The sequence below is a fragment of the Melopsittacus undulatus genome, chromosome 10, assembly GCF_012275295.1.
Source record: "Melopsittacus undulatus isolate bMelUnd1 chromosome 10, bMelUnd1.mat.Z, whole genome shotgun sequence".
Lineage (NCBI taxonomy): Eukaryota > Metazoa > Chordata > Aves > Psittaciformes > Psittaculidae > Melopsittacus > Melopsittacus undulatus.
In genome coordinates, this window is record NC_047536.1 from 32,497,124 (window position 1) to 32,521,851 (window position 24,728).

Sequence of the window (24,728 nt, forward strand, 5' to 3'; positions counted from 1 at the left end):
CAGCCCCTGTAGCCTGTGCTCCTGAGCTCTGCCCCTCGGGCTGGAGCCGCAGGTTTATCTGGAGGAGAGGAGTCTCTGTGTGTAAGCTGAGACCTGGGAGGAGGGATCTGCTGGACCCTGGAGGAGAAAGGGTTTAGCTGCCCAGGAGGAAGGAAGGGAGGCAGAGCCTGGGCACCATGGCTGGATTCTCCGCTTTTGGGCTTCTCTTCCTCTGTCAGCTATTAGCCACCATAGCAGCTCAGGTAAGAAGCCTCGTTGGTGTGTTATACTCCAGAGAAAAGGTCTATAAGGGTAAAAGATAATGTGATGTGTGTATGTTATACCTGCAGGGTGAAATGTGGCTGTTTGCAGGCTATTAGAGTCTGAGGTTCATGAAAACTGTGTGTGTTGCTTGTGCTGTTGCACAGCGCCTGGCAAGCACATCTGGGTTTGTGCCTGCATAGTTAAGGCTTTCAGATCGTATCCTCGTGTAGAAAGTGCTGCTTTATACTTTCTGTGTAAGTATTGTCTTCCCATTCAGGACTTCAGTTACAAGAGAGAAAGACTTGGGAAAGGGGAGACCTGTGGATGTAAGAGGAACAGTTCTCTTTTATAGTGTAGTATAGGCTGCCATTGAGACGGATCTGATCTGGGTTTTCATCTGAAGCAGAACTCTTTACTCCTTCCCTCAATTAACATCCAGACTTTACACTTGCAGCATATCTAACCCTTGGTCACTGCAGATTTATATGAAACTCGCCTGTGTGTTATTGATATTATTGCCTTGGGTAGTGACTCCTCAGTAAGGGTTTTCCATTGTGTTAGTGAGGAATTTTTGCAGTCTGGCTTGGGAATTCAGAGCTGCTTCTACAATGAAACCTTTGTTCACTGAAGCTACGGCAAGTTGCTCTCTGGAGCCCTTTCCATATAGGAGTCATTGACTGGAGCTTTCTTTCCTTCCCCCCACCTCAGACCTCCTCCAAAATCCCAGATTTTCAAATGGCATTATGCTCATAGAGGAGAATTTCCCCTTTTCCCTGTTTCCAGCAGTGTCTGCCTGGCTCCTCCATCACCCCATAAGACTGGGACTATTACTTAATTTTTAGTGCCATTCACTTGCACCTATTTTCCATGGGCTTTGCATTTCTTCCGCTGCCCCAATTGAACCGTGCTTGTAGGCAGTGAGGATTTCCTATACAACCAAATCCATTTCTCACCCAGCAACCACCTTTGATTCCCAATATAAGCCACCCACTAAACAAACTGGGAGCCCTGAGGATGTCCTCAGTCAAAGGGGTTTTCCAAAGAGCCTTGCATTAGTCCTGAGCAACGCCGAGTCCCCCCTGTTTGTGAGGGATGCAGGGTTAGTGCAGGTTTAGGGGTCAGCTGTAGGATTTAGCTGTTGCTTTCTGATGTAGCCCATTTCTGATGCGAATATAAACTCTTCTCCCTCTCTTCCTCCCCAGTCCTTTCAGAGAGTGGGACCACAAGGCCCTGCTGGACCACGAGGACCCCCTGGACCATCTGGGAAGGATGGCATAGATGTGAGTGACGTATGGCAGAGGGAGGGAAGGGGTGGAGCAGAGGCAGGGCCAGCTGAGCAGAGAAGCTGCTCTTGTTCTCCAGAGCCCCAGCCTTTGGGTTATCCTATGGAGGTGAATGGACCTGGAGAAGCAGCTTGCTCCCAAGAGTCAGCACAGCGGGTGGAGGTGCTGAGTGGCATCAGGTTCTTTGCAGGATCAATCCCCTATCTCAAGAGCAACTCCAGGGCAAAGCTAATGTATGTGCAGGGATGTGTGACCCAGCTTGTAAAGTGGGATGTTTATTGGTATCTAGGGAGGAAGGGGAATGTAGTACGTAAGGTTGAGTGCACGGGTGTGATGTTTGTTGGAGTCATTGCCTGTTCTGTAGCTCAGGGAGAGGTTTATGTGACACTTCGGAGCATCCGCATTTCTAAGAGCCTCCAAGAAACTCCAATTTGCAGCATTGGACACTGCTCTTACTTCTATTTGGTTCATTTCAGCATTGTCAGTATGTTTATCCCTAGTTTACATTGGCATGCGTGAGGTCAGAATCTGGCTCGTGTGTTGCTAGACGTGAGTTGCCTGTAGTGGCATCAAAGGCAACTGAAGTGGGCAACCTTTGTTTTAGCAGCAGTTCCTTATTCATCCACCTCCTGCAGAGGCAGAAGGCTGCAAACCACAGCACTTGCCGGTGAAGAAAAGCTTGTCCTATTACATTTAATTGTTGTTTCCATAGAAATGAAAGATCTTTCTTCTGTGCATCTCTTGGATAAGGATTGAATTGTGTCCTGGAGCTGGCAGTGGATAAAAAGTGCATCTGATGGACCTTCAGCAAGACCACATCAAACGCAGAAGGCCAGATTCCTGCTTCAATACTCGGTTTGAGTAGTGCTTGTGTCTCTAAGCTGCCTATGGAATAAAGCAGGGTTTTTTAAAGCTCATCTGAAGGAAGTTTATTGGAATTGAGCCTTTAAGCAGCCTTGGAAAAATCTGTTCATTCCATGCAGGTCGTTTTCTTTTGGATAAGAAGGTAAAGAAAGATGTATGAGTTCCCTGGCATATGGTGAACAAGGAGCTTTTCTGTCTGCAGCAGGGAGCTTTCACAGTGGCTCTGTGAGCAGGGCTGAAGAGAGAACCTCATTGATTGCAGCTGGTCCCTGTGAAGTGTCACAGGCTCTTCAACTGAAAATCCCACTCTGGTGTTGTAGCATGGAAAGTCCAGAGCTGGTCCTCGGTGGTTTCTCTGCGCTGTTTTTCATGGTGTGATAAAAGGCTTAAGGGACACCCTGGAAGAGGGCAGAGGATGCATGGTCACGTTGGGAATAGTGAGTGTCTGGAATCAGTATGGCCAATGGGCTCTGGGCAAGGCTGGCTGTGATTCTGTACAGAGTGAAAAAGAAGGATTTAGGAGGGATCAAGCCCTTCAGATGTCAAGTCGTAACCAACTTCTGCGTATGGGCAATGGGGAAAGAAACAGATCCCTGTGATTGTGTTGTTCGGTTCCTGCTTTCTACAGGATCTTTTACACCTCAATCCTGGAACAGCACCAGCATCACTCCTGATTGCTTTTGGAAACAGGATCCTGGAGAGATGTTAGCCATGTGAACCTGCTCCCTTTTATCCTTTGCCAAAAGCTTTGGAAGCTCCCTGTGGGAAATGACCAAATAGCAACATCTAACTAACATGGAGATCTTTGGTCCTAATACATCAAATGGCTGAATAAAGTACTTAAGGTGCAGAGTCTTTGCAATCCCAGCTTGAGCTTGGAGTGTTGGCTGTGCAGGAACAGTGTCTCATTTGAACAGCCCTCATCTACATCCCTCCTATGGATGTCAAGTGCTCAGGTGCCCTTTTCATGTGAGCATCGTGTGTTCATTCCAGCTGGTCAGGGACAGGCTCTGGGATGGTTCCTGCTGCTCAGTAGGATACTGAGGCCTTTAAGGAACCGTGTAGAAGAAGAGATGCAGGGCTGTGGCTGGTGTTCAGCATAGTCATACATTTGCAATACCCTCCAAAATGATGGCATAGAAAACCCAGCACTGCTCTGCATTGTCATAGTGCTGCATGGAGAGGATCATGTGGAGCTCGAGTGGGAGCATCAATTCCATCAGTGCAAAGAATGAAACCCATTATTACTTCAATGATGAGACTTTTTCTGAAGCACAGTCAGAACTTTTCTATGCAAGTTCCCTGAACTCTATAAGCCACCAGCTGGATCATCTCCACAGATGGCTTTGGATGAATGCTGTGTGGGAAGAGCTGCTGAATGGTCTCCGAGTCGGATGAGCATTGCTGAGGTGTTCAACAGTCCCTTACCATCGGCTGCAAGCAGTGAGCAGTGTGTAACATACAGCTGAGTTATTCAGGCTATCTCTAAACGAACCCTGGATGAACCCCATAAACGTGATTTCTAGAAGCTGCTGCTTTTATCCTTGCCTTTCTGCAGACACAAAAGTGGAGTTTGCAACGTGAAGTCCCTCTGAAATACTTTATAATTACAGCCTTTAACACACTTCACGTTTCATCCTCGCTAACAAGCAGCATCTCTCCCTCCCAAGAATAGAAGCTGCATGTTGTGAGCGAAAGAATTGGCTACGAGTCCCTGGGAATTATTTCTGGGGATGTAATTCCCCAAATTGCTAATGAGCAATTGTCGCTTTGCAAAAATCAAGTTGTGTTTTTAATCCCCCCCTCTCCATCTCCTGCCTTGACTTGCTAAGACAGAATAACCCTAGCACCAGGAGAGCATTTCCTCTTGCTGACAGCCTTTGCCTCTAATTCCCAGTGATCTGGCATTAGGGATATGAACCCTGATCAGGCTTTTGATTCAGCTGACTGAAGTTCTGGTGCTCCTGCAGAGTCCCGCAGGGGTCCACGATGGCTGGGTCAAGGTTTAAGATGGTCCCAAATAGGCTTTGCTGATGCTGTGACCTTGCTGCTTAGGTTGCCATCACATAGGCGAGGAAACATGCAAGGGGCTGGCAATCTCAGGTGATGGAGAAGGGAGTAAACCACTTCTGCTGCCATTTCTAGCTGCCTTTTCAAACCCTTCCTTGCAAAAGAACGGCTCCTTTCATTTCCTTGGCAGGAGACCTTCTCCACCTATGATAATGATAACTATTTATGGAAAAAGCTGGGGGCAAAGGAGTCGCTTCAGCAAGACAGAGCATAAAGATCCCTCTGTTCAATGACTCTCTGGTCTGTGTTGATCACTCCCCAGTGCAGCACATAAATCCTCGCCTGAGCAATTCAAAGCAGCCTGTCTTGAGGGATTTGCCCACAGACTTCACAGTTGCTGACACAGTAAATATAGAAACACACTATAAATTCCACAACTTCACTGAGTGCCTTCTGACTCTGCATTATCCGCTCCAAGGTGGGGAGGGTGTTGTTTCTCTTAATAAACCCTTTTTCCATATAGGTTTTCTTCTTCCAGGGTATCCATGTGCCTCTTCCCCTCTGCTCACCCTCCATACCTGAGCCTCTTGCAGTGTTTAATGCACTTCTCCCGAAGCCAAGAGGGGAAGGAACCATCCAGACACTGGGAACTGGGACTGGAGGATGAGATGGGAAACCAACTTCTTCACTTTCTGGTTGTTGCAAACTCCTGATAGTGCCACAGTTTTCATGCTGTGTCCTGGATACCTGGAGCTTATCATCATATCCCCTTGTTTCATCAGGAAGATGTTTGAAAGCCTGGCTAGATACTCAGCTTCCTCTCTGCCCCGCTTGGAGGCAATCCCAAGTGCAAATACCTGGGACAAGTTGTAGGTGCTGGGCATCATTCGGAAGCACTGGTTCTTTCTGGGAGGCTGAGGATGTGGCTTTCACCAGATCTACTACCATGGATATGGAAAAGGCTATTTGTGGTCATAGAATCATAGTATGGTTTGGGTTGGAAGGGCCCTTCAAGATCGTCTAGTTTCAACCCCTAAAGTTCATCCTGCTTTAGGTGGTGGCAGGATCTAGAGCATCATCTTCATAAGACTGAGCATGGTGAATCTTAGAGTGGGCATGAAGGGGGACTTGGGTGCTGTGACAGTTGGAAACACCATTGTGGCAACAAGGCAACAGAAGGAGGTTCAGCACTAACACTGATGTCTTTCTCTTTCATTTAGGGAGAACCTGGCCCTCCTGGTTTGCCAGGCCCACCGGTGAGTATTCTGTGGCTGACACTGATTTGCTTCTCCTTTGGAAAGGGACACAGTGCAAGAGCTAAGCCTGGCTCATCTTCCTCTTGATCTGCAGCAGAATTTCCTTAAGGGATGCACAGGAGTGGAGATGCTCAGCACTGGTCCTGGGTTCAAACCCATCCTCCTGCTTCTTTGCTAGCAGAGGATATCCATGAGATAAAGCTCATCTGCCACCAGCACAACAAAACCAGCACCAAGCCACATACATGCGGTTGGTTTTGGCATTGGCCTGAGTCTGCTTCAGCTCCTCAGTTTGCCAAGGGCTGCTCAGCGCTGTACCAAGTGGCACAGCTCTTTGCTCTGAGCCACTTGCCCCATCCCTTTCTACCCCTTTACTAGGAACAGCTTTCTGAGTACGTGGAACTGAGCCAAAACACCAAATCCAAATTAAGAGTTGGGATTCATGGCAAGTTTCATCTCTGTGCAGGAATTCTTCCATGTTGCATGGCTTGAGATGAACGTCAACAAATGAACTTCCATGTTGTAGCCTGTATCAACACACATCCTATTCCTCTTGTTACTGTGTTAAAAACAATCGTCATAATCACACCTGCATCTGATTTAGGGGCCAAAAGGTGCACCAGGGAAGCCTGGAGCAGCTGGTGAAGCCGGATTGCCTGGCCTTCCTGGTGTGGATGTGAGTATATTGTCATCTTCCCTTATATATCTCATATGAGCATGAGTGTTTTCCCAAAGGGCCTCATCAACTTTCTTTATGCTGTTTCAGGGTTTAACAGGAAATGATGGCCCACCTGGCCCAGATGGGCCTCCAGGAGACCGTGTGAGTACCACATTAGAGCCTAAGTCCCTTTAAATGAACGTTATCACTGATTGCGTTGATGATTCCTCATCCCTTTGTAAATTGGTGACATTCAAGTGTTGATTACAAGGCTTTATTTATCCATAAATCCTTGCAGAATACTTGGGCCCTTGCAATGAAGCCCCAGATGGCTTTTCATTAGGCAGGGCATGAAATCCATCTTTCTTTAATGTGGCTTTGAATGGGCCTGGGCAGCCTCAGTGGTGGGAGTACCAGTGCAGAACAGCTCTGATGGTATTTTGAGTATCTGAAAAGTTCCTTGAAGCAGTCATTAAGGCTTAATGATGAAGTTTATCAAAGGGAAGCTATTCTGGCCTTTATTTGCAGCCTGAGTACGTAGCTCTGTTATGTTTGTAATTACTGCTACTGTGTATTGACTTTTGCTAATTCTGGGGCTGTCCATATGGTTGACATTATTAGTTGCTTTGGCATAAACTTCCCCAGCCAGCATAGCAAGACGTAAGAGGGGTTTTTTCTTGCTTCCTGCCTATTGCAGCTCTGCTAAGGGGCACCACAGGGATAGACAAATGATTGCCTGAGATGTTACACATGTCCTTCAGATCATCATGGGGCTGTAAAGGCCTCCTTGTGACATTAAGAACTAAACATTCAGCACAGATTCTTATCCAGCATAGCTATTTTCCTGCCTCCTGATGTGGGAAGATAAAGCTTGTATCCTCAGGTGGTTCAGTGGTCTCTTGAGCTGGAAGCTGCAGTGATGGGACAAACACACATCACAGCATGCAGAGGTTAAAAACATGTTCAATATATCTCAAATAATCCATTTGTTGCTCCAAGGTGTTACCCAAAGCTCCAAACTCTGTGAGCTGTCTCATTTAGTTAAAGGAATGAGTGATAAAGCCATCTATCTTTGTTATGTTCTTCTACCTTTCCCATGCGCAAGGCAAAGCTTGCTTGGCCACGGGGAAAGCTCAGTGGCAGGACCCAACATCCAAGCCTCCATCCATCAGCACTGCACTAAACCCCATCTCCTTTACTTTTCCTTGTGCCCATCTTTCTCCCTAAAGATCCAGTGCTGCAAAATCCTGACGACTCTGACAGTGGGGCAGGAATCCAGCACCTCCTGGGAACTGATCCCTGATTTCTAAACCAGAGAAGCTCAGGAGCACAGGCAGAAGACTGTGAGCAGTTTTGTGCCTCTGCTTTACGTCCAGCAGTAGTGTTTGCCCATGCCCACTTTAGCACACAAGCTCCTAGTTTGCAGGGTAATTGAGCAGATCATTTCTGGGCACAAGAGCTGCCTCTTCAGCTGTTCAGCAGCAGCACACAGGCATGGTTACCTTAACTACATGCTCTGATTTGACATGCTTTCCTGTACCTCCGAACTCAATTTGCCAGCATGGGGCAAACCTGGGACCTGTTGTCATTTATGGGAGCTTTTCAAGGTCACTGATCCATCTGGGAAATCGTTTTAATTGGTCTAATAAAAGCCTGGAGACAAGGAAAAACCTCTAAAAGCTTTAGCACTCTGAAAGGGCACCCTTCTTATCCCAACTTTGAGAAGCAAAGTCTCCCAGGAATCACTGAAATAAGCTGGGGTCTACCTACTGTTGTGGGAATGAATTCATGCTGAACACTATGACTTCCTTCTAAATAAGCATATTTATCTGGAGCATCTGAGAGCGAAGGTGTTCAGCATATGGAAGTGGGCTCATGGAAGAGAGGTTTTAGCTATATTATTGCTAAACATTTCCTCTATATGCTATGCTTCATCAATCCAACAGTGATTCATGTGTGACCAGGAACAGAGTACTGGAAGGCAACATGAAAAATGGGGTTTATCTTACGTATCTCCTGCCACCATCATCCATTGGCTTTCCTCATGGTTCTGCTTCCAGAGTGATTAGATCGAGCCTACTTGTTTTTCCAATTGGAAATATCCTTTATTTTTAGCCAGGAGCAAGTTGAGTTCTGACCTCAGTGCTGCTGAGTGTCGTTCATTACAATGTGTTCAAAGACCCGTTTGAGGTTTGGTGCTTTCCACTATGAACAATGAGGAAAACATCATTATTCACATCTCTTTATGACTGTCAGATTCATCAAGTATTTCCTGTGCTCCATAGGTGTGTACTCATAGGATACATTACTTTAGAGTGAGAAATGACGGTGAGATTGTTTTCTAATCAGAAAAGAAAGAACATTGCTACCAGGAGAATGAGTTGAGTCAGACAATGTTATTAAGATCAAGGTGTAAGTCAGAGGCTCTCCTTGGAACTTAATAGAATCGCATCAGACTCTTGATGATCTTTTACCATGCCAGGAACATTCACTGATGCACCTTAGACACACAAAGAGAGCAAACTCAAGGAGAGGAAAGTGCCAACACTTGGCACTTTGGGTACTCTGCTGACCCTTTATCATGTTGGCCAAAGCAGAAAGGGGCTGTGCAGCTGGTTTCAGTATGGGCAGGATTAGGGGAAGGGGTCAGGAATTCAGTGTTTGCTTTGCAAGAGGAAATCCCACCTTGTCCCTTATACAACCATCAGTAGTTGTAAGGAGTTGAGCCTAAAGATGAAAGGGAGTGGAAGCAAATCAGGGTCACCTGCAGCAAGAGGAATGAAGGAGCTGACATTTGCAGCTGAGTTGATTTTATTGGATCACAGCTTTCTCCTCACAAGACTGCTCTTAATGAGGCCTTGGGTCCTCTGTATCTTTCTCCTTCAGCATAACAAGGGGAAATGTTTCTAATCCCATTTGGTACGCAGAACATGAGGAAAGGGCCAGCGTCTTCCCTGGGATCACAGCCAGCAGCACTGTGTTGGGATGTTTTCCAGCTCCATCAGGAATGACAGGGTCATTATCCATAGATTTCTGTCCTGCTTGTGAATTCAGCTGAGCATCTCCAGTTGTGAGCTCTTTCTGTAAGGCACTGATGGAGTTCCCAAGCAGAGATTGGTGTCAAGGGGGGCAGGTGTTGATGTCCACCCATACTGAGGACTCTGGTTTATCCCTGCTAGTTTTCACTCTGGTTTATTCCTGTAGGGTGCATTGGGACCTTCTGGGCCACCTGGACCTGCTGTAAGTAACTCCTACAACTGCCTATGTAAAATGGTGTGTAATGTTATGCCAAACCCATCACCAGGAGCAGATGAGAAGCTTTGCATCCCAAACAAAGGGATCAAAGCCTGAATGAGTGAAAAGATTGTTTGAAGTGTTTAAATATGAATGTATGACCTGTTCTGGTAACACAGGACCTGGGTTTAGTCTCTGAGATGTTATAAAGCGAGCCAGCCTTGGAATAAAGGTTAGCATATCAAATGCTATCAAAATTATAAGACATGAAATAATATCTGTTAAAAATGAGAAGAAAGAAGGGAAAAGTGGATGAACTATAACATTGTCTTCATAACTGTGTCCCACTATCACATCATCGTATGTGGCTTTATTTTGAGATGTCTCATAGGTAACAGTGATGTAAAGGGAATATAAATTACTAGAGGCAACAAAAGGATTCATCAAGACTCCAGCTTTGCTCTGATTGCAAATTACAGTAATTGGGGATGGGGGAGTGCTAAGGAAACTTGAAAGGATTAAGCAGCATTTTCTGATGTTTGCTTTTCTTCCTATATGTTCAGTTCCTAAGTGACCTTTTATTGGTTTAAATGTTGTTTCCAGGGCAAAGGACTACCAGGACCTCCAGTAAGTAATGAGGATAAAGAGTTTAAATCATTATACTATCATTATGGGGTACCCCGGGTGTTATAAACCCATTCCAGGCCTTGTGTCCCTCTCCTGTGCCAGGCAGAGGGATGTGGAGTCCTGCAGGTTGGCAGCTTTATGGGGTTTTTGTGCTTATCCTAACACCAAGGCGGTTGACACTGATGTGAATTCAAGGCACAGCAGCTTTGTAATCACTGGAAGCACCCAATTCTGGGGCAGCTTTTGTTTAGTGGGTTCCTGGGGCACTGCCCTGTGTTGGAGGGGATGCAGATGCTGGCAGCATGCAGTGGTGATAACAGTATGCTCTATGGGAAGGTGGAGCAAAAAGAGATGGGCATTGGTAAACTGATTGTCTGGGTGCAGGATTGAGCTCCTCAGTGGGGATTAGGCAGGGAATACAGCCAGGATGTTTGCTTGCTCCTAGGCTTTGGCAGCTATGAAAGGTCTCCATGGGTATAAAAGCTCTTCTCTCTGTTCTACAGGGGCCTCCAGGACCCAGTGGGCTCCCAGGTGGAAATGGATTTCGGGGTCCTCCTGTGAGTTTCTCCTATCATTTGATCCTCATTTACTGGACATGCCACAATTCTAACATCATAGAACCATAGAACAGTTAGGGTTGGAAAGGACCTTAAGATCATCAAGTTCCAACCCCCTATTTCTGGTCTCTTATCCCATTGTGGAAGTGTGATGCACAAGAAGCTATAAGCTCTACGAATGCCCACGAGCAACACTATTCCTTGTATCAGGTTGTGTAGGGTCACTCTGATCAACCGGTGCAATGCCAGAGATGTGCAAATGCAACCACATCTTCCTTTGCCAACTATGTATAGAGATAAAAGAGCAGCCAATGTCACAACAACAGAGATTAATTACCAGCTAGCCTGTACATTCAGCATCCTCAAAAGGAGCTACTGCACAGAATGGGTCTGATATGGGGGAGCATAGCATCATTTTTGGGTGCCCACAGCTCCACTGGAGAGGTACAGAGCCAGTGTAGGCACAGGGCTATGTTCTTCTGTCCTAATTGCTCTACTTCCATATGCATCCGCTGTTCTCTTTCCAATCATAGAACCCTCTGCAGAAAGAAAGGTACAGTTTAGTCCCATTAGGGATACCTTGTCCCCCATTCACAAGTCTGCAGTGGTATTTGGTAGCCACCCTTCCTCTTCTTTGTGTTTGCAACTGAAATGGTTAAGAAGGGGGATTCTGATGATTTCCACTCTTTTTAGGGACCTTTTGGGCTGCCGGGATTCCCAGGGCCTCCTGGACCACCCGGACCTCCCGTAAGTAAATAGATATGGGATAATTCCCTGGAAGCATCCAACATTTTCCTCTTGCTGCCAGCACAGATACTTTTTACTTGCTGTGAATGCCATGAGCACTCCCTTTCCCGACTAAGCTTCATCAGGCCATAAACACTGTACCCCAAGGAGAGCAGTGGCTTTCCACTGCCCGGACTTTGGTGTGTGGATGATCTCCTGGTTATTGTTTGGGTGGAGGAACCCAATGACATCCAGGCTTTGTGGCATAAAGGGATTGCAGGGTGTGCTTCCCATTCTCTCCAGTGAGGTTTATGTAGTTGGATCATGACGTGTTCTTGTAGGGCCAGAAAGCGGGGCTTGAAACCAGCAAGTCTCTGGTTTGGGTTTGCTGTGGTGTCCCTAGAGGGTTGAATAGTGGGATCCGGAGGTCTTTCCCAAGGAGTTTTGCCCAGGTCAGGAGGTGGCTGTGCACAGATGCTCTTCTCAAGTTGCTGCCTTCATCACATAAGGCTCAAAGCTCAGCTGTGCATCTCTAGAGGGTGATAACATCCCTGACATGTCTGTTTTGAGCACTGCTCCAGGTTCAGAGCATGCATTTTAAGCTGTGGGGCTGGGTGCCTGCCTTGTGCTGATCCAATGGAGCTGTGTCTGTAAAGTGCATTTCCTACAGATTGTATTTCCTCCCAATGTTTGTTGTGATGTATTTAAAAGACCGCATTCCTTGACTGCAGGGTCTTCCAGGAGCAATTCCCGATGGTGGTGGGGACCTTCAGGTAGGTTTTCTTTATGGAAATATGCTTTTGGTTTAACCATAGAATCACAGAATGGTTTGGGTTGGAAAGGACCTTAAGAGCATCCAGTTCCAACCCCCCTGCCATGGGCAGGGACATCTCACACTAAACCATATCACCCAAGGCTTTGTCAAACCTGGCCTTGAACACTGCCAGGGATGGAGCATTCACAACCTCCCTGGGCAACCCATTCCAGTACCTCAGCACCCTCACAGTAAAGAATTTCTTCCTTAGATCCAATCTAAATCCTTGCTGTGACTTTTCATTAGCATACATAGGTGACATTAAACCTGCACCATCCAGACCTGCAGATGTGGGTCTGAACTGCCTCACTGCAGAATACATAACCCTTGTGTGTGTGTTTACAAGGCTGAAATGTTCTTTTGAGGAGGTAGATGCCCTGGGTTTGATTTTCCCCTTATCTTTGCTTTCCAGTTTGTTTTACAACATACAGGCTTTGCACACATCCTTCACTTGGAAAACCTTAGCATTTGGTAAATGACAACAGCTTTTCATGCCTCTGCCTCTAATCCTGCTTTACAAGAGAAAAGGTTGTGTGTGTAGCGCTGTTTATTTCCATGGATGGTGGCACCGGGTTCCTCTGGGCATATGCTCTGTTTAGGCATCCTTCCTTAGAACAGAGTCCTGATTCCTGTCTTTTGGGGGAATGAGAGGCCTGTAAAGTCCATGCATGATAAAAGTGATGCTTCCCCATTTCACAGCTGCTGTTATGACTTCATCTTTGGGTTTTTAATTGCTGTGCCACCAAAAAGCTCAGTTGAGGCTGCCTTATGGCAAATTACATGGAAGGTAATGGAAAATGATGCTGTTTCTACAGGTTTAATTGAAGTTACTCTGTGGAGTATACTAGAAAATGAAATTTCTGCTGCAGAGGTGTTGCCTGAGATTTATTAAAAGAAAGAAAAATAAATGAAAGAAAAGCTGCAGGAGAAAACCTCATTCTCTTTTGATAACTTTTTTATAGTATGGCTTTTGAGCCCCATTAAATTCCCATGCGTGCTCTGTTTGTTCCCAAACCAGAGAGTCAGACTTGAGTTCCCAACCACCCTTAGACATCTGCAGGTACCAGCTTATAGGTATTGGGGTAATTGTTTTTATAGGTCCCCTTCCAATATGCTCTAATGCTTGCTCTTGTTTCAGTTAGGTGAGTAGTGCGAAGGAAATCCATAGGGATGAATTAATACCCAGCGTGAAATACGTTCCTAATGATGTACAATACACCGATCCAGCTTCACTGGGAGCTGTGATTCTTCAGCATTCTGGCCTGTGAACAATTGTCAGCCTTCAGAAGTTCTCACAGTCCATGTTCACAGTGAAGCAAACCATTCAGAAATCACTGTTTTATGGGTTACTGGGGGCCTGAGGACCTGTTTAGGACCTTTTGCCATAGGGAAATGCCTATGATCAATGCATGATGCTATGAATCCCTAAGATTTAGTGGATTTAAGGCCAAAACCCACATGACTTCTCCACCTCTCCCACGCAATAGAACCAGCTTCCCTGGCTGTGCTGTTTGTGTTTGATAAACCAGAGTGTTTCTCTTCCTTGCAGTGCCCAGCTCTGTGCCCACCAGGTCCTCCAGGTCCCCCAGGAATGCCAGGGTTCAAGGTAAGGAAAACACCACCTGCAGATACAGGAGTAAACACCACTGTGAACCCCTGTTTTATGCACAATGTATAGCTCCACACCTCCAAACCAGCCCTGTATTGATGCTGTTGAAACAGAAGATTCCCTAAAGCAGCCAAATATGAGACAAGAGGAGGATGAAGGATGCAACTGTGCCCTCTTTGCTGCTCCCACCCTTGTAGTAATAGCTGAAGTCAATCCTGTGAAGTGTGAGTGCTCTCCCTTCACCTTCAGCAAGAGGCTTTACATCCTTCGAGTACTTGCACTTGCAGGCACATTGTTTTGTGGCTCCATCCCTTGCAGCCTGTGTTAGATGTAGGATTTAAATACAGCTGCTTATTCCTGCAAATGAAACTCAACCCTTTGCATAAGGTGAGCAAAGCAAGACCTAACTTACATGACTACATACAATTTAACTGTCATTTTATAGCACCAGCCAGATTCCTGATTATGTTGTTTCATTCTGGTACATGAATCCTAAGTTGTGGCCATAGGAAAACTCATTCAGCAGTTAAACATCTCCCTCTCCATCCCTGCTATGATTGACATGAATTGTGTGCAGGTCTGTTTGGTCTCTGAGCTGAGTCATAAATGTAGTTCAAAATACACAATGCTTAGGGTAGAACTATTCACAATTGATAGCTTAGGAAATGGGAAGAACCTGTGTGGGTTTCCAATTATGATGCAAATGATGCCCAGGACCTTTTTCATGGTGATGAATAACATCTGCCATGGTTGAAATTGGTCTGGGTCTCTCCCATAATTGTAGGAAGGGAGCCAAGAAGCAAATTGAGTCTGAGTTTATAGAAAGGTTTCAGTGGGATATGGGTTTCTTTGCAAGCTTGATGCTGCAGACATTAGAGGTGACTTGCATGAAAAGGGAGGTTAAAGATGCAGAATGGGGTTTTCAGAAGCGTTTTGACCCTGTTTTCAGAAGTGATGGGAACCAAGTTCTGGTCCCTGACCTGCCACTGAAATCCAGATACCTGTAGCCACAAGTCACTCTTGAAAACCAAAGCTGGGGCATTTCCTGAAACTGGACCAATTCTGACACACTGATACCAAGCACAGGGGTGTGCATGGCCAAACAGCTCCAGAATTGACCTCCATTCACATGGTTACAACACAGGTATAGGTTCTTTTCCCAGTAGGTTTTTTGTGTGGGTTTAGGTCTCACAGCTACCTTTACGTTTTGAAGCAATCCTGTACTGGAATGTGAATAACCAGAGCTCTCATTTCTAGGGACACACTGGTCACAAAGGAGAACCTGGTGAAATAGGAAAAGAAGGAGAGAAGGTAAACTTCAGCTGAAAGGGTACAGGGGAGGGGTTTTCTCTTTAAAAGCAGCATAAATGATTCCTTCAAGACAAGGAGAAATGAGGCAATTGGCTGAACAACAAGGAGTTATGGTGACTGAAGCACACTGGCTTCCATTGCTCTGCATGTGTGGCCGTGTGCTAGTACTCCCAGGAAACCTATCTTCCCAATGATCACAATGCTCAGCTCAGCCTGAGGAGTTAACACCTATTGTTTCACATGCAGGGGTGTCAGCTCAGGAAAAAGCCCTGCATTAATCACTCAGGTGAATTCCTGACTGATGGAGTGCTCTTGTGTGGGGATGAAATTGGCTGTAATAGGGATGCAGATCCCGAAGCATAAATCCGGGTGGGAGGGAGCTGAAGGAGAAAGGAGATGGGAAGCTCCCTGGCTTTGTGCTGTCAGGTTCATGCTGGCTCACCCCTTGTCTGATTGATCTTTCTCCCCTAGGGCAGTCCTGGCCCTCCGGGTCCTCCTGGCATCCCTGGCAGCGTTGGCCTGCAGGTAACAATTGCTCTTCAGACCAATTCCATTGACTTTCATACTGTGAAACTCAATGGTGCCATCAATCACCTTGTGTTACACAAACAGTTCTTGCTTCATAGAACAGATGCTGGGGATAAAACAAATCGTTCTGCTTTCACCAAGCTTTAATTCAGGTCTTGCTTTTGGTTCTGCTCCTTGGGTGAGACATCCAAGTGATGACTGATCCAGTAAAGCGCTGGGCACCTTTTGGGTGGATCTGAAAGCTGAGCTCTGTGCTGGCTTGACAGGCCAGGAGACCTGTATCAGAATACATCTCTATATTGGGGTATCAGCACAGTGTTGCTTGCTCAGTGTTGTCACCATAGAGGATAATGTGCATCAGAAGGCTGAGCTTTCTGCTCCTTCTCGCTATTCCCTAATGCTTTCTGTGTTGATGAGTTGTTACCTCGATGCTGTTCTGCTGGTTTATGTTTAACAGTGATGGGGTTTTAACTGATTGGTTTCCTTAATTAGGGCCCAAGAGGACTAAGAGGCCTCCCTGGTCCAATGGGTCCGGCTGGCGACAGAGTAAGCATAAACACCCGATTTGAGTCTATTCCCTCCTTCTGCCACCAGTTTGTCTCATGCAAGGGCCAGGTTCTGTTTGTCTTTACCACTGGGGAGCTTGTAAAGTGCTGGCTCTTTCCTGCACCCCCCAGTGCAGCCTCCTTCCAAAGGCAGGAGGAGCCTTCATACCCAAGGGGTTGACAGGATCAGGCCCAGCCTGATGTAAGCATCCAGACCAGAAGGACAAAGCTCTGTCCCTGTGAGACTGACAGTGCTGAAGAGCCCTATAGAAACCTGAGGAGCGTTCTGTGAGCGTTTCACTTTCTGTCCTGTCTCTTTAGAAGAGAAAAGCAAAGACTCACTGGTGGACAAAGGTTTTCAGACATGAGAAGGCTCCTCAGTGAGAACAGGGTCACTCTTTAGCTCATTGTGGCTTTGGGCTTTCGCCAGGGTCCCTTGACCATCAGTCTAGAGTAGCTTTGAATTGGATAAAGTCATGTATTTATTTAGGAGCAAGTGTGTTATCAGGATAACAAGGCCATGAATTGTATCAGCGAGTCACAGAGATCCAGAGTGAAAACCTGCTGGTCCAGATGGGGATCATTGCAGGAATGGGGTGGCTTTCCAGGGCTCTTGTGTTTTCTTAGACTGCAGTATGAGGTAGGGATACTGTCACTGCCCCCTCTGCCTACCCCAGTGTTACAGTGATGTATTACTCTTTGCAGGGTGACATTGGTTTCCGAGGGCCACCTGGAATCCCAGGACCTCCAGGGAAAGCCGTATGTATCTGCATCATTACGACACTGCTTTCCACAACCAAAGCCTCAAGTTTCTTCCTCCTGCACTAAACTCTTTGCTGCCGATGAACAGGAGTGCGCTCATCTCCATCAGATCATTCCCTTTGCCTTTTCCCTCCAGTTAGAGCAATGTTATTCCACCTGTCCCAGATAGATGATGTCTTGTCCCAGAACAAGTTCACCACGTTTCCATTGCTCTCTCTTCCTTACTGCTCTTCCCTGAGCATCAGCAGCTTGAGAAGGGAATCTGTGTTGTGCTTGGGAAGGAGAGTTAGGAGGAGGAATCAGTAAGTGCTATCCTGAGCTTGCATCCTTGGAGCCTGGTCTATTCCCAGGTGTCCACAGCTACAAGCAGAAATCATTGTGTATTAAAGATGCACCACATCCCCTCTGGGGACCCCTCCTAGGTCTTTGCAGTTATAGAAGGTATTAATCTGAACTAAACATGAGTGCTCGCTGTCCAGCCAACATTCCATTGCACCAAGCAGGATCCAGACAGAAAACTCCCACTCTGCTTCTGGTTAAAGAAATCACTTCATTAAATGATGGTCTCTGCCCAGAGGGATTGTTGGCAAAGTCCCTGCTGCAATTCATCTGTGTCAGGAATTACAGAGTGTAACTGAGGCAGCACAGCCGAGCTCCTAAGGGAATGTGAATGCTCCCTCCTCTGCTAACAGCAGCAAACAGCACAACACCCTCCATCACTTACACCCTTGAAACGTTAGTCCTTGTCACTGTGTGGTGAAGGTGCTTTCAATGGCTTTTCCTCCTCTGTCACAGGGAGAACAAGGAAACAAAGGACCTCAAGGATTCAGGGGGCCCAAAGGAGATACTGTAAGTGCAGCAAAACACCTGTCTGCTCAGATATGGGATGTGACATCAAAGGGGTCTGTGTCAGTGTCTCTTATGGCTTGTCCCCACCTTGGTTTGAAAGGGATGAAAGTATTCCTCTCAAAAATGAGATGCTTGAGTCTTATTAAACATGCCCAAGTGCTGCTTACAGCCTAGAGCACAGGGGTCAGATCTTACATCTCCATCTCTTGAAATGATCAAGAGTTACAGCCAGAATTGTGCCAGTTTTCTGCTGTGTCCTAAAAGAACAGCTGTGCCTACCTGAGCAGGATAGGAGCCAATGAAATGTCCCTACAGAGTCTGAGTTTTATCTTTGTGGACTGATTGTTCTGAAGGATTGTGCCTGAAACAAGGACAATCCTGGATAACACAGGATTTGTTGTTGATTTCTAGGGTAGACCTGGACCAAAAGGAAACCCAGGGGCTCGTGGACTCATCGGAGAGCCTGTAAGTCAATTAAACAGGTTTCAAGTCTCACTAATGTCCTGCTGGCTATGATGAAGTACAACATGATAGCAAAGAACTTGCCTCTTAGTCTTTGCTATCAGACTCCTGCTGCTGGGTCTCTGTAGCCTTCAGTGTAACCCCAGTTTTACTGCTGTTAATGTAAAGCCTCCCAGTACAACTGGAGCTGGACCCATTGCCAAAAGGTTCTTTGTTATGAATGTGTTTTGCAAACCACAATCTCCTTATAACCCTAACCCATGCTGTGTGTGCTTGCAGGGCATGCCTGGCAAGGATGGACGGGATGGGGCTCCCGGACTCGATGGTGAGAAGGTTTGTAAAGTCCTACTTAACCACTGCACGGCATGTTTCCATCCCATGTGTGCTGCAAAGCTCCTGGTGCTGTGAAGAACGTGGCTGGAAAGCTTTGGCTGCTACAGAGTTTGCCATTAGTGTAACTGGTGAAGAAGAGAGAAGTGGCTTCTATTAATTAATCCCAAGAGAGAAGATGCACATATGGGCCATGCAGGGATGATCCAAGCTCAGCTGTGTCCCTATACTTAGTGGTTCCTACTGGCTGACTTTAGGCCTTCAGAGATGCCTTTTCAGAGCTGTTGGTGGAAGCATCTGTTTGTTTTAATTGCCTGTAGACAAAGTGCTGTCAGATGCAGCACTGGATTTTGAACAGTAATCCCATGGGCACATGGGCCATGTGCTGCACCCTGAGTCCCATTGGGTGCCTACCTCCTGTAGACACAATGTGCTCTTGGTCCTGCCCAGATGGGGAGGGATAAGACTGGGAATGTGTCTCCTACCTGCGTCAGACCATTTTCTGGTACCAAGCATCCCTCTAACCTCCCTATATCCGCAGGGTGATGCAGCTCGCATGGGTGCTCCTGGAGAGAAGGGGCCGAATGGACTTCCTGTGAGTATGGCAGCAGGACCTGTCCCCTGTGGGGCCTTTGGCTGCTCTGGTTCTCTCTAAACTCAAATGTGAGAGGGGTTTTCTCTTTCCCATCCCAGTGACTGCATTCCTTATGCAGGGAGGTAAATCTGGGACACAATATCCTCAGCTCTGTCCCTGGCTTTTGCTTGTTCATTGGCAAAACGTTTCCTCTCTTCAGACTTCCACCTATCTAAATAAAGGTAAATTATCCCTTTCTCCTTTTCTTCCTGTCTTAGAGAACATTCCAAACACCCCTGCAGAGAGGTTTCTGCTCTGCAGGATGTTGCTGCTCTTGCTCTATTTGTATATTCCTCCTCTTCGCCCTGTCAAGGATTAGTGTATGTCGAGTTGTCAAGGATTAGTGCACGCAGGGATGTGAGGGCAGTGAACAAGAGAGAAATAAAAGCCATTATTTTCATGGTGAAAGACAAGGAAGAGTAAATCCTCCCTTGCTTCAAGCAAATGCTGCTCCTTGTGTCAGATCAGACCAGAATAACAAATGTAATAACTTGTATTTCTACTGACATTGATTTTTCCCCCCTTTCAGGGACTGCCTGGAAGAGCAGGTATTAAAGGCTCCAAGGGTGAACCAGTAAGTGAATCCCTAATGATGGGTTCTGGTGGGGAAGCTACTGCGCTTGACACTGTGAGGCTTTTCAGCTTTGGGGATAGGTGATCACAGGTAGACCCTGAGAGGACTTACCCCAAAGTGATGGTGGCTGAGCTGCCCTGGAAGTGAGGAGCAGGCATTAGGTAATACAATGTCCCTGCTCTTGCTGAGACAGCACCTGGTTCAGCAAAGACATAGCAGGTACACAGGGAAGTCATCAGTGGTTTAGTAACCCTCAGAAGGATGTGTTCACCCTTTTGTCAAGGCTTCATCTTTGGGAATCAGAAGGCTGAGTGTGTGCAAGCAGGAGCAGGAATATCTCCTCTTGCCTCTTGGAGATTTCCCCCCTACCTCAGGCTTCCATAGAGCTTTAGATTGGTACCTACCTGTGAAATAAAAGGAAGTCTCAGACCAAAGCAGTCCAGCACAAATCTGTTCTGGAACGTGTCTTTTTTAATGCCTCCCTGCCCCTTGTTCTCTGAAATTCTCCATCTGCATCCTTATTCTTTCTAATATTCATCCATGTGAGTACACTGAAAGGAGGTGTTTCTCCTGGCATAAAGGAATGAATGAAGTGGGGTATCCTGAGAATGCTTCCCAAAGAGCATCTCTGTATCAGTGGTCTGCTCCAGTCTGAATGAGCCCCCCTAGGCCCTGGCCACAGGACAGGATGCTCAGTTCTTTAAATGTCTGTTGCTGAGGTTTTGTCATCTTGGTTTTACAACTGTAAAAGCTTAAAGCTGTTTTTATTCCCCAATCCAGGTTTTAGCTCCCTCCATTTGTTGCTCTGCATTAGGATTAGAAATAACTCTTTGAGCTTATGCCCTAACTGAGTATTTGCTTCCTACACTGCAGGGCAGTCCTGGAGAGATGGGAGAAGCAGGTCCCTCTGGAGAGCCAGGCATCCCTGTACGTATCCCTGTCTTTCACACTTATCATGAGTAAAGCAAACTGCAAAGCCAGAGCTCATGTGCTGCTTCCCTGCACAGATAAAGCTTTCAGTAATGCAATAGGTGCTGTGCTGCCTGCAACACATGCAAACCATGGTGATGAGCCTCATGCTTATGTGGAGCTACCCAGGGATGCAGGTCGGATGGGTGGACACCTCCATGCACAGATATGGTGTTGCAGCAGAGCCCATTGGGGCAGGCTGTGTGACCCAGCGGATGGGCCAGCAGGGCAGGAAGGTTGGGGTTGAAGTAACCTGGGATCTGGGAATGTGTTCTGGCTCTGCAATGGGTTGGGAAGAGGGATTTATGGCTCCTAAGTGACACAGCTGATTTTGGTGTTATTGCCAGGGTGATGTTGGTATTCCTGGTGAGAGAGGTCTGCCAGGCCCCCGAGGAGCAACTGTAAGTACAGCACTGCTTGTAGATCAGATAGGTACCAAAAGAGAGATAAGTGCATGGGGATGACTCTCTGGCTAAAGAAAAAGACCCCATTCTCTGTTAGCATTGTCCCTATGGAGGTTTGGCAGCAGAGGAATTACTCCTCCAGAAGAGGATCAGATCCTGCTCTCACTGACAGCTCCGTGCAGATGCAAAGTGATTCCTCCCCTTTAGTTTGTCAATAGAAGCTGCAGTTGTCCAAGAGGATTGTGGAGCTGCAATGGGCAGACAGGACAGACTGGACTATCAGCAATTCCCTCTTTAGACAGTAATAACATTCAGCTTTTGCTGAACGTGAGTCATTGATGAAGCAAAGCTCCTGTTATACCATTGCAATGTACATTGCACCAGCACATGGAACATGAAATCCTTTCCCTTCCTGTATTGCTTCCCTTGGAGTAGTAGAGATTCACTGCAAAACCCAAAGCAATAGGACTGGAAAGGCTGCACATCATCATGGTGAATGACAGGGCTTGAGAAGTGTATCTGGTTGATATGAGCCCCTAGGGACCAACCCCCCATACACAGCCCTGGTACTTCTCATTTTTGCTCTAAAATGATGGCTTTTTGAAGCTTCTGGGTCAGAAATCACTGAGGTCATAGTGGAACATCTTGTTCCTGCTCCCATTGCATTCCCTGCACCACCTCAGAGCCTGAGAAGTAAACTGGAGTTGCAATGCAAACCTGCAAGTAACTGCATAGCTACCTGTTGTGTCCCTGCTCAGTAGCAGAGACACCAATAACTGATACCAGGATGATAACAGCCTGATTCTACTGCTCAAAATGCCAGGGTCCCTTTTATTTTGTCACTCCCCATCCAGTGCTGCTGTTGTGGTTGGACCTGACCTTCCAGTGGGTTTGTTGGCCTTTTTCCTTTGCTTTTTTTTCCTCCCTTTTAATCTCATTTTGCAACCCAGAAGCCGACTGATGTGGTTTCTGGTATGTTCCCCTTGGACCAAACTGAGCTGTGTGATGATCTATTGCTTGGGAGCAGCTGCTCCTTAAACTTCCAAGGAGAGGGAAATCAGCCTTAGGAATCAACTGAATTATTGATGTTTGCCTTTATCTGCAAGTTTACATCAAAATAGCTGACCCTATGGAAGGTATCACAGTATTATGGCCAAAAATCAGACGCAGTCCAGCTGATTGCATTGGGGTGGACGTCTGATGTGGGTGTGATCGCAGCTGAACCTGTGTTTGCTTCTAACCTGGGTTCCTAGCTTCTGGTTTGCATTGGAGTCCTAATGACATGAAATACAGTTAAGCCTGGGCTGTTCTGAGACTCACAGGGTTTGTCCAGTGCTAAGGTTGTTTGGCTCTGAACAGTTTGCCTTTATGTAGCATAGAACACCAAGGGGTTTCTTCCCATTCAGAGGCTGTTGGTTCTTTCAGGTCCCACCGCTTGTAAAGGTATCAGCAGAGTCAGTTTCAATGCAGTTCAATGTAATTTGTCCTACCTGTATTTCTAACTGTCACAAGTTCATCACTGAATTACAGGCAGAAAACAGAAGTGGAACCAGAACAAAAATACCTGAGCAGCTCTGTGGCCTTTGGAAGACGATGCTGCTTTGTTTCAGCAGATTGGCTCCTTCCATCACATATCACACGAGGGTTTCCTCTTTATGATGACCAGGAGAACTTAGGTTCAGATACCAGGGAGAGTTTGTAGGGCCTAACAATGAGGGAAAATACACTTAAGGGAAAATCAGAGATGCCATTTGGACACATACCCATTTCAATCCAGTGGGTTTCTTGGGTATGTGGGACAGTCCCTGCCGACTGATCCTCTACCTGGGATGGCCAGTTTGAAGTTCATTTGTGTCCATTAACACTACACTCAGGAGATGCTGATGTGAAAGGAAACGAAGCTGAAGTCCCACCTTGTGGCAGATGCTTGCCAAAGGCACCTGTTCTAAAAGCTGTTTTAGAAACGATATTTAGATGTCTAAATTAGGGTTTTTTCACCCAAGATCTTCATTGTGTGATTTTCTTTTCCTATAGAAAGCAATAGAGACTCCTAATGGTAACATTCATGTTCTGGCTGGTGAGCCAGGCTCTTAAAAGCACCTGCACTGACAGCATAAGATATTGCCTGTTCCTGTATTGCTGCTACCAAGCATGTCTAAGCAAGTAGATGCAATTGCCATTTTTCATTTCCAAGTGCCTGTAACATGTGTTTCCCAGTAGCTTCTTGCAGAACAGGATTAATTAAAAGCATAATAGTGGGACAGCAGATCCCCTTTGATGTACATCATCTGTGCTGTCATGCTACCCCTTCCTGCTGTCATTGACCTGTATTAGTCATGAGTGTGGCACGTTCTTGAGCATTGATATAGGAGCATTTCTGTTAACATGAGCAGGGCTCAGCAAACACCAGGTTCCTTTACAGTGGCTCACCAGGCTCATCAGCAATGGCACTGGGCAAAGTCTGCTGCAATACAAGAGCAATTCCCTGTTAGAACTGATACAATTACACAAGTGACTTACCTGACCCTATAGTATTTCCTTACCAAAGCTTATCTTTCTCTTTTCAGGGACCACTTGGTCTGCAGGGCCCGGTGGGAGCCCCTGGTGTCAGAGGTTTCCAGGTCAGTGGCTCGCAAGGGTAATTTAATGTACATTGGGTTTGACAGGCCATTTGTCTACACACCTTTGGCAGGACAATTGCATGATGGCAGCAAGCGATAGGAAGGAAGAAACCTTCTTCTGTTGGCCAGAACCAGTGTGACCCCTCTATTAACACAGTGCAATAGGAAGAGCACAAGGCCAGATAAGCTGCCTGCTGGAGCTGTTTATATGTAGTAGTTGTTGGCAAAAGGGTTTAAGTTTGACCTTTGTAAAGACAGCTTAATTCATCCTCAGCTGGGATGCTTCCAGCCTGTATGTCTTCTGCCGCACTGGAGACCCCCATATTCTTCCCTCCCATCTCCAAGGGAGTGTTCATCACCATTCCCCAATGAAACTGGATGAAAACCAGTGTGTGGCACTGGGAGCATCACTTGGTCAGGAGTCACAGATGGGGTTTTATTGGGGAGAGACCTAGGGCAGGCGAAGCCTGGAGGACTTTGCCAGGGTGGTTCCACCTCAGTGATGAGCAGAGGCTGGAATGGGCTGTACCAACCAATGCAAGTGGTACCAGCAGTCAGCAAGGGGTCCCTAGGTGGAATGGATGGATGGGGGAATGCAAGAGGAGAGATCTAAGATGAGTGACCTTGAACATGTTATGGGCACTGGTGAGCTTTGGTGGTTTCCTGGCACTCTTAAGCTGGAGCTTGGTTTTTGTTTCCCTAACAGGGTCCCAAAGGTGCCAGCGGTGAACCTGGCCTGCCTGGTCCGACTGGAATTCGTGGAGAGTTAGGTGACAGGGTAAGAAGCCATCTGTAATTCCTGCTTGGGAGAGGTGAAATCAGAGCATTAATGGGGATCCAAACACAGTGTAGCCGATG

The 24,728-nt window shown here is 46.6% G+C and overlaps 1 protein-coding gene across 1 annotated transcript in view; it reads left to right on the plus strand.

The window, feature by feature from the left end:
• The window catches only part of COL9A3 (collagen type IX alpha 3 chain), a 34,811-nt gene continuing 10,083 nt past the window's right edge, over positions 1-24,728 (plus strand). Inside the window, exons 1-24 of the mRNA XM_031047034.2 lie at positions 1-242; positions 1,446-1,523; positions 5,621-5,656; positions 6,261-6,332; positions 6,423-6,476; positions 9,519-9,554; positions 10,152-10,175; positions 10,679-10,732; positions 11,426-11,479; positions 12,190-12,231; positions 13,822-13,878; positions 15,139-15,192; positions 15,664-15,717; positions 16,213-16,266; positions 16,971-17,024; positions 17,823-17,876; positions 18,288-18,341; positions 18,618-18,671; positions 19,210-19,263; positions 19,832-19,876; positions 20,750-20,803; positions 21,193-21,246; positions 23,817-23,870; positions 24,577-24,648. Of these exons, the coding sequence (XP_030902894.2) occupies positions 177-242; positions 1,446-1,523; positions 5,621-5,656; positions 6,261-6,332; positions 6,423-6,476; positions 9,519-9,554; positions 10,152-10,175; positions 10,679-10,732; positions 11,426-11,479; positions 12,190-12,231; positions 13,822-13,878; positions 15,139-15,192; positions 15,664-15,717; positions 16,213-16,266; positions 16,971-17,024; positions 17,823-17,876; positions 18,288-18,341; positions 18,618-18,671; positions 19,210-19,263; positions 19,832-19,876; positions 20,750-20,803; positions 21,193-21,246; positions 23,817-23,870; positions 24,577-24,648 (1,284 nt within the window). The 5' untranslated portion in view covers positions 1-176. The remainder of the gene's footprint in view (positions 243-1,445; positions 1,524-5,620; positions 5,657-6,260; positions 6,333-6,422; positions 6,477-9,518; positions 9,555-10,151; positions 10,176-10,678; positions 10,733-11,425; positions 11,480-12,189; positions 12,232-13,821; positions 13,879-15,138; positions 15,193-15,663; positions 15,718-16,212; positions 16,267-16,970; positions 17,025-17,822; positions 17,877-18,287; positions 18,342-18,617; positions 18,672-19,209; positions 19,264-19,831; positions 19,877-20,749; positions 20,804-21,192; positions 21,247-23,816; positions 23,871-24,576; positions 24,649-24,728) is intronic.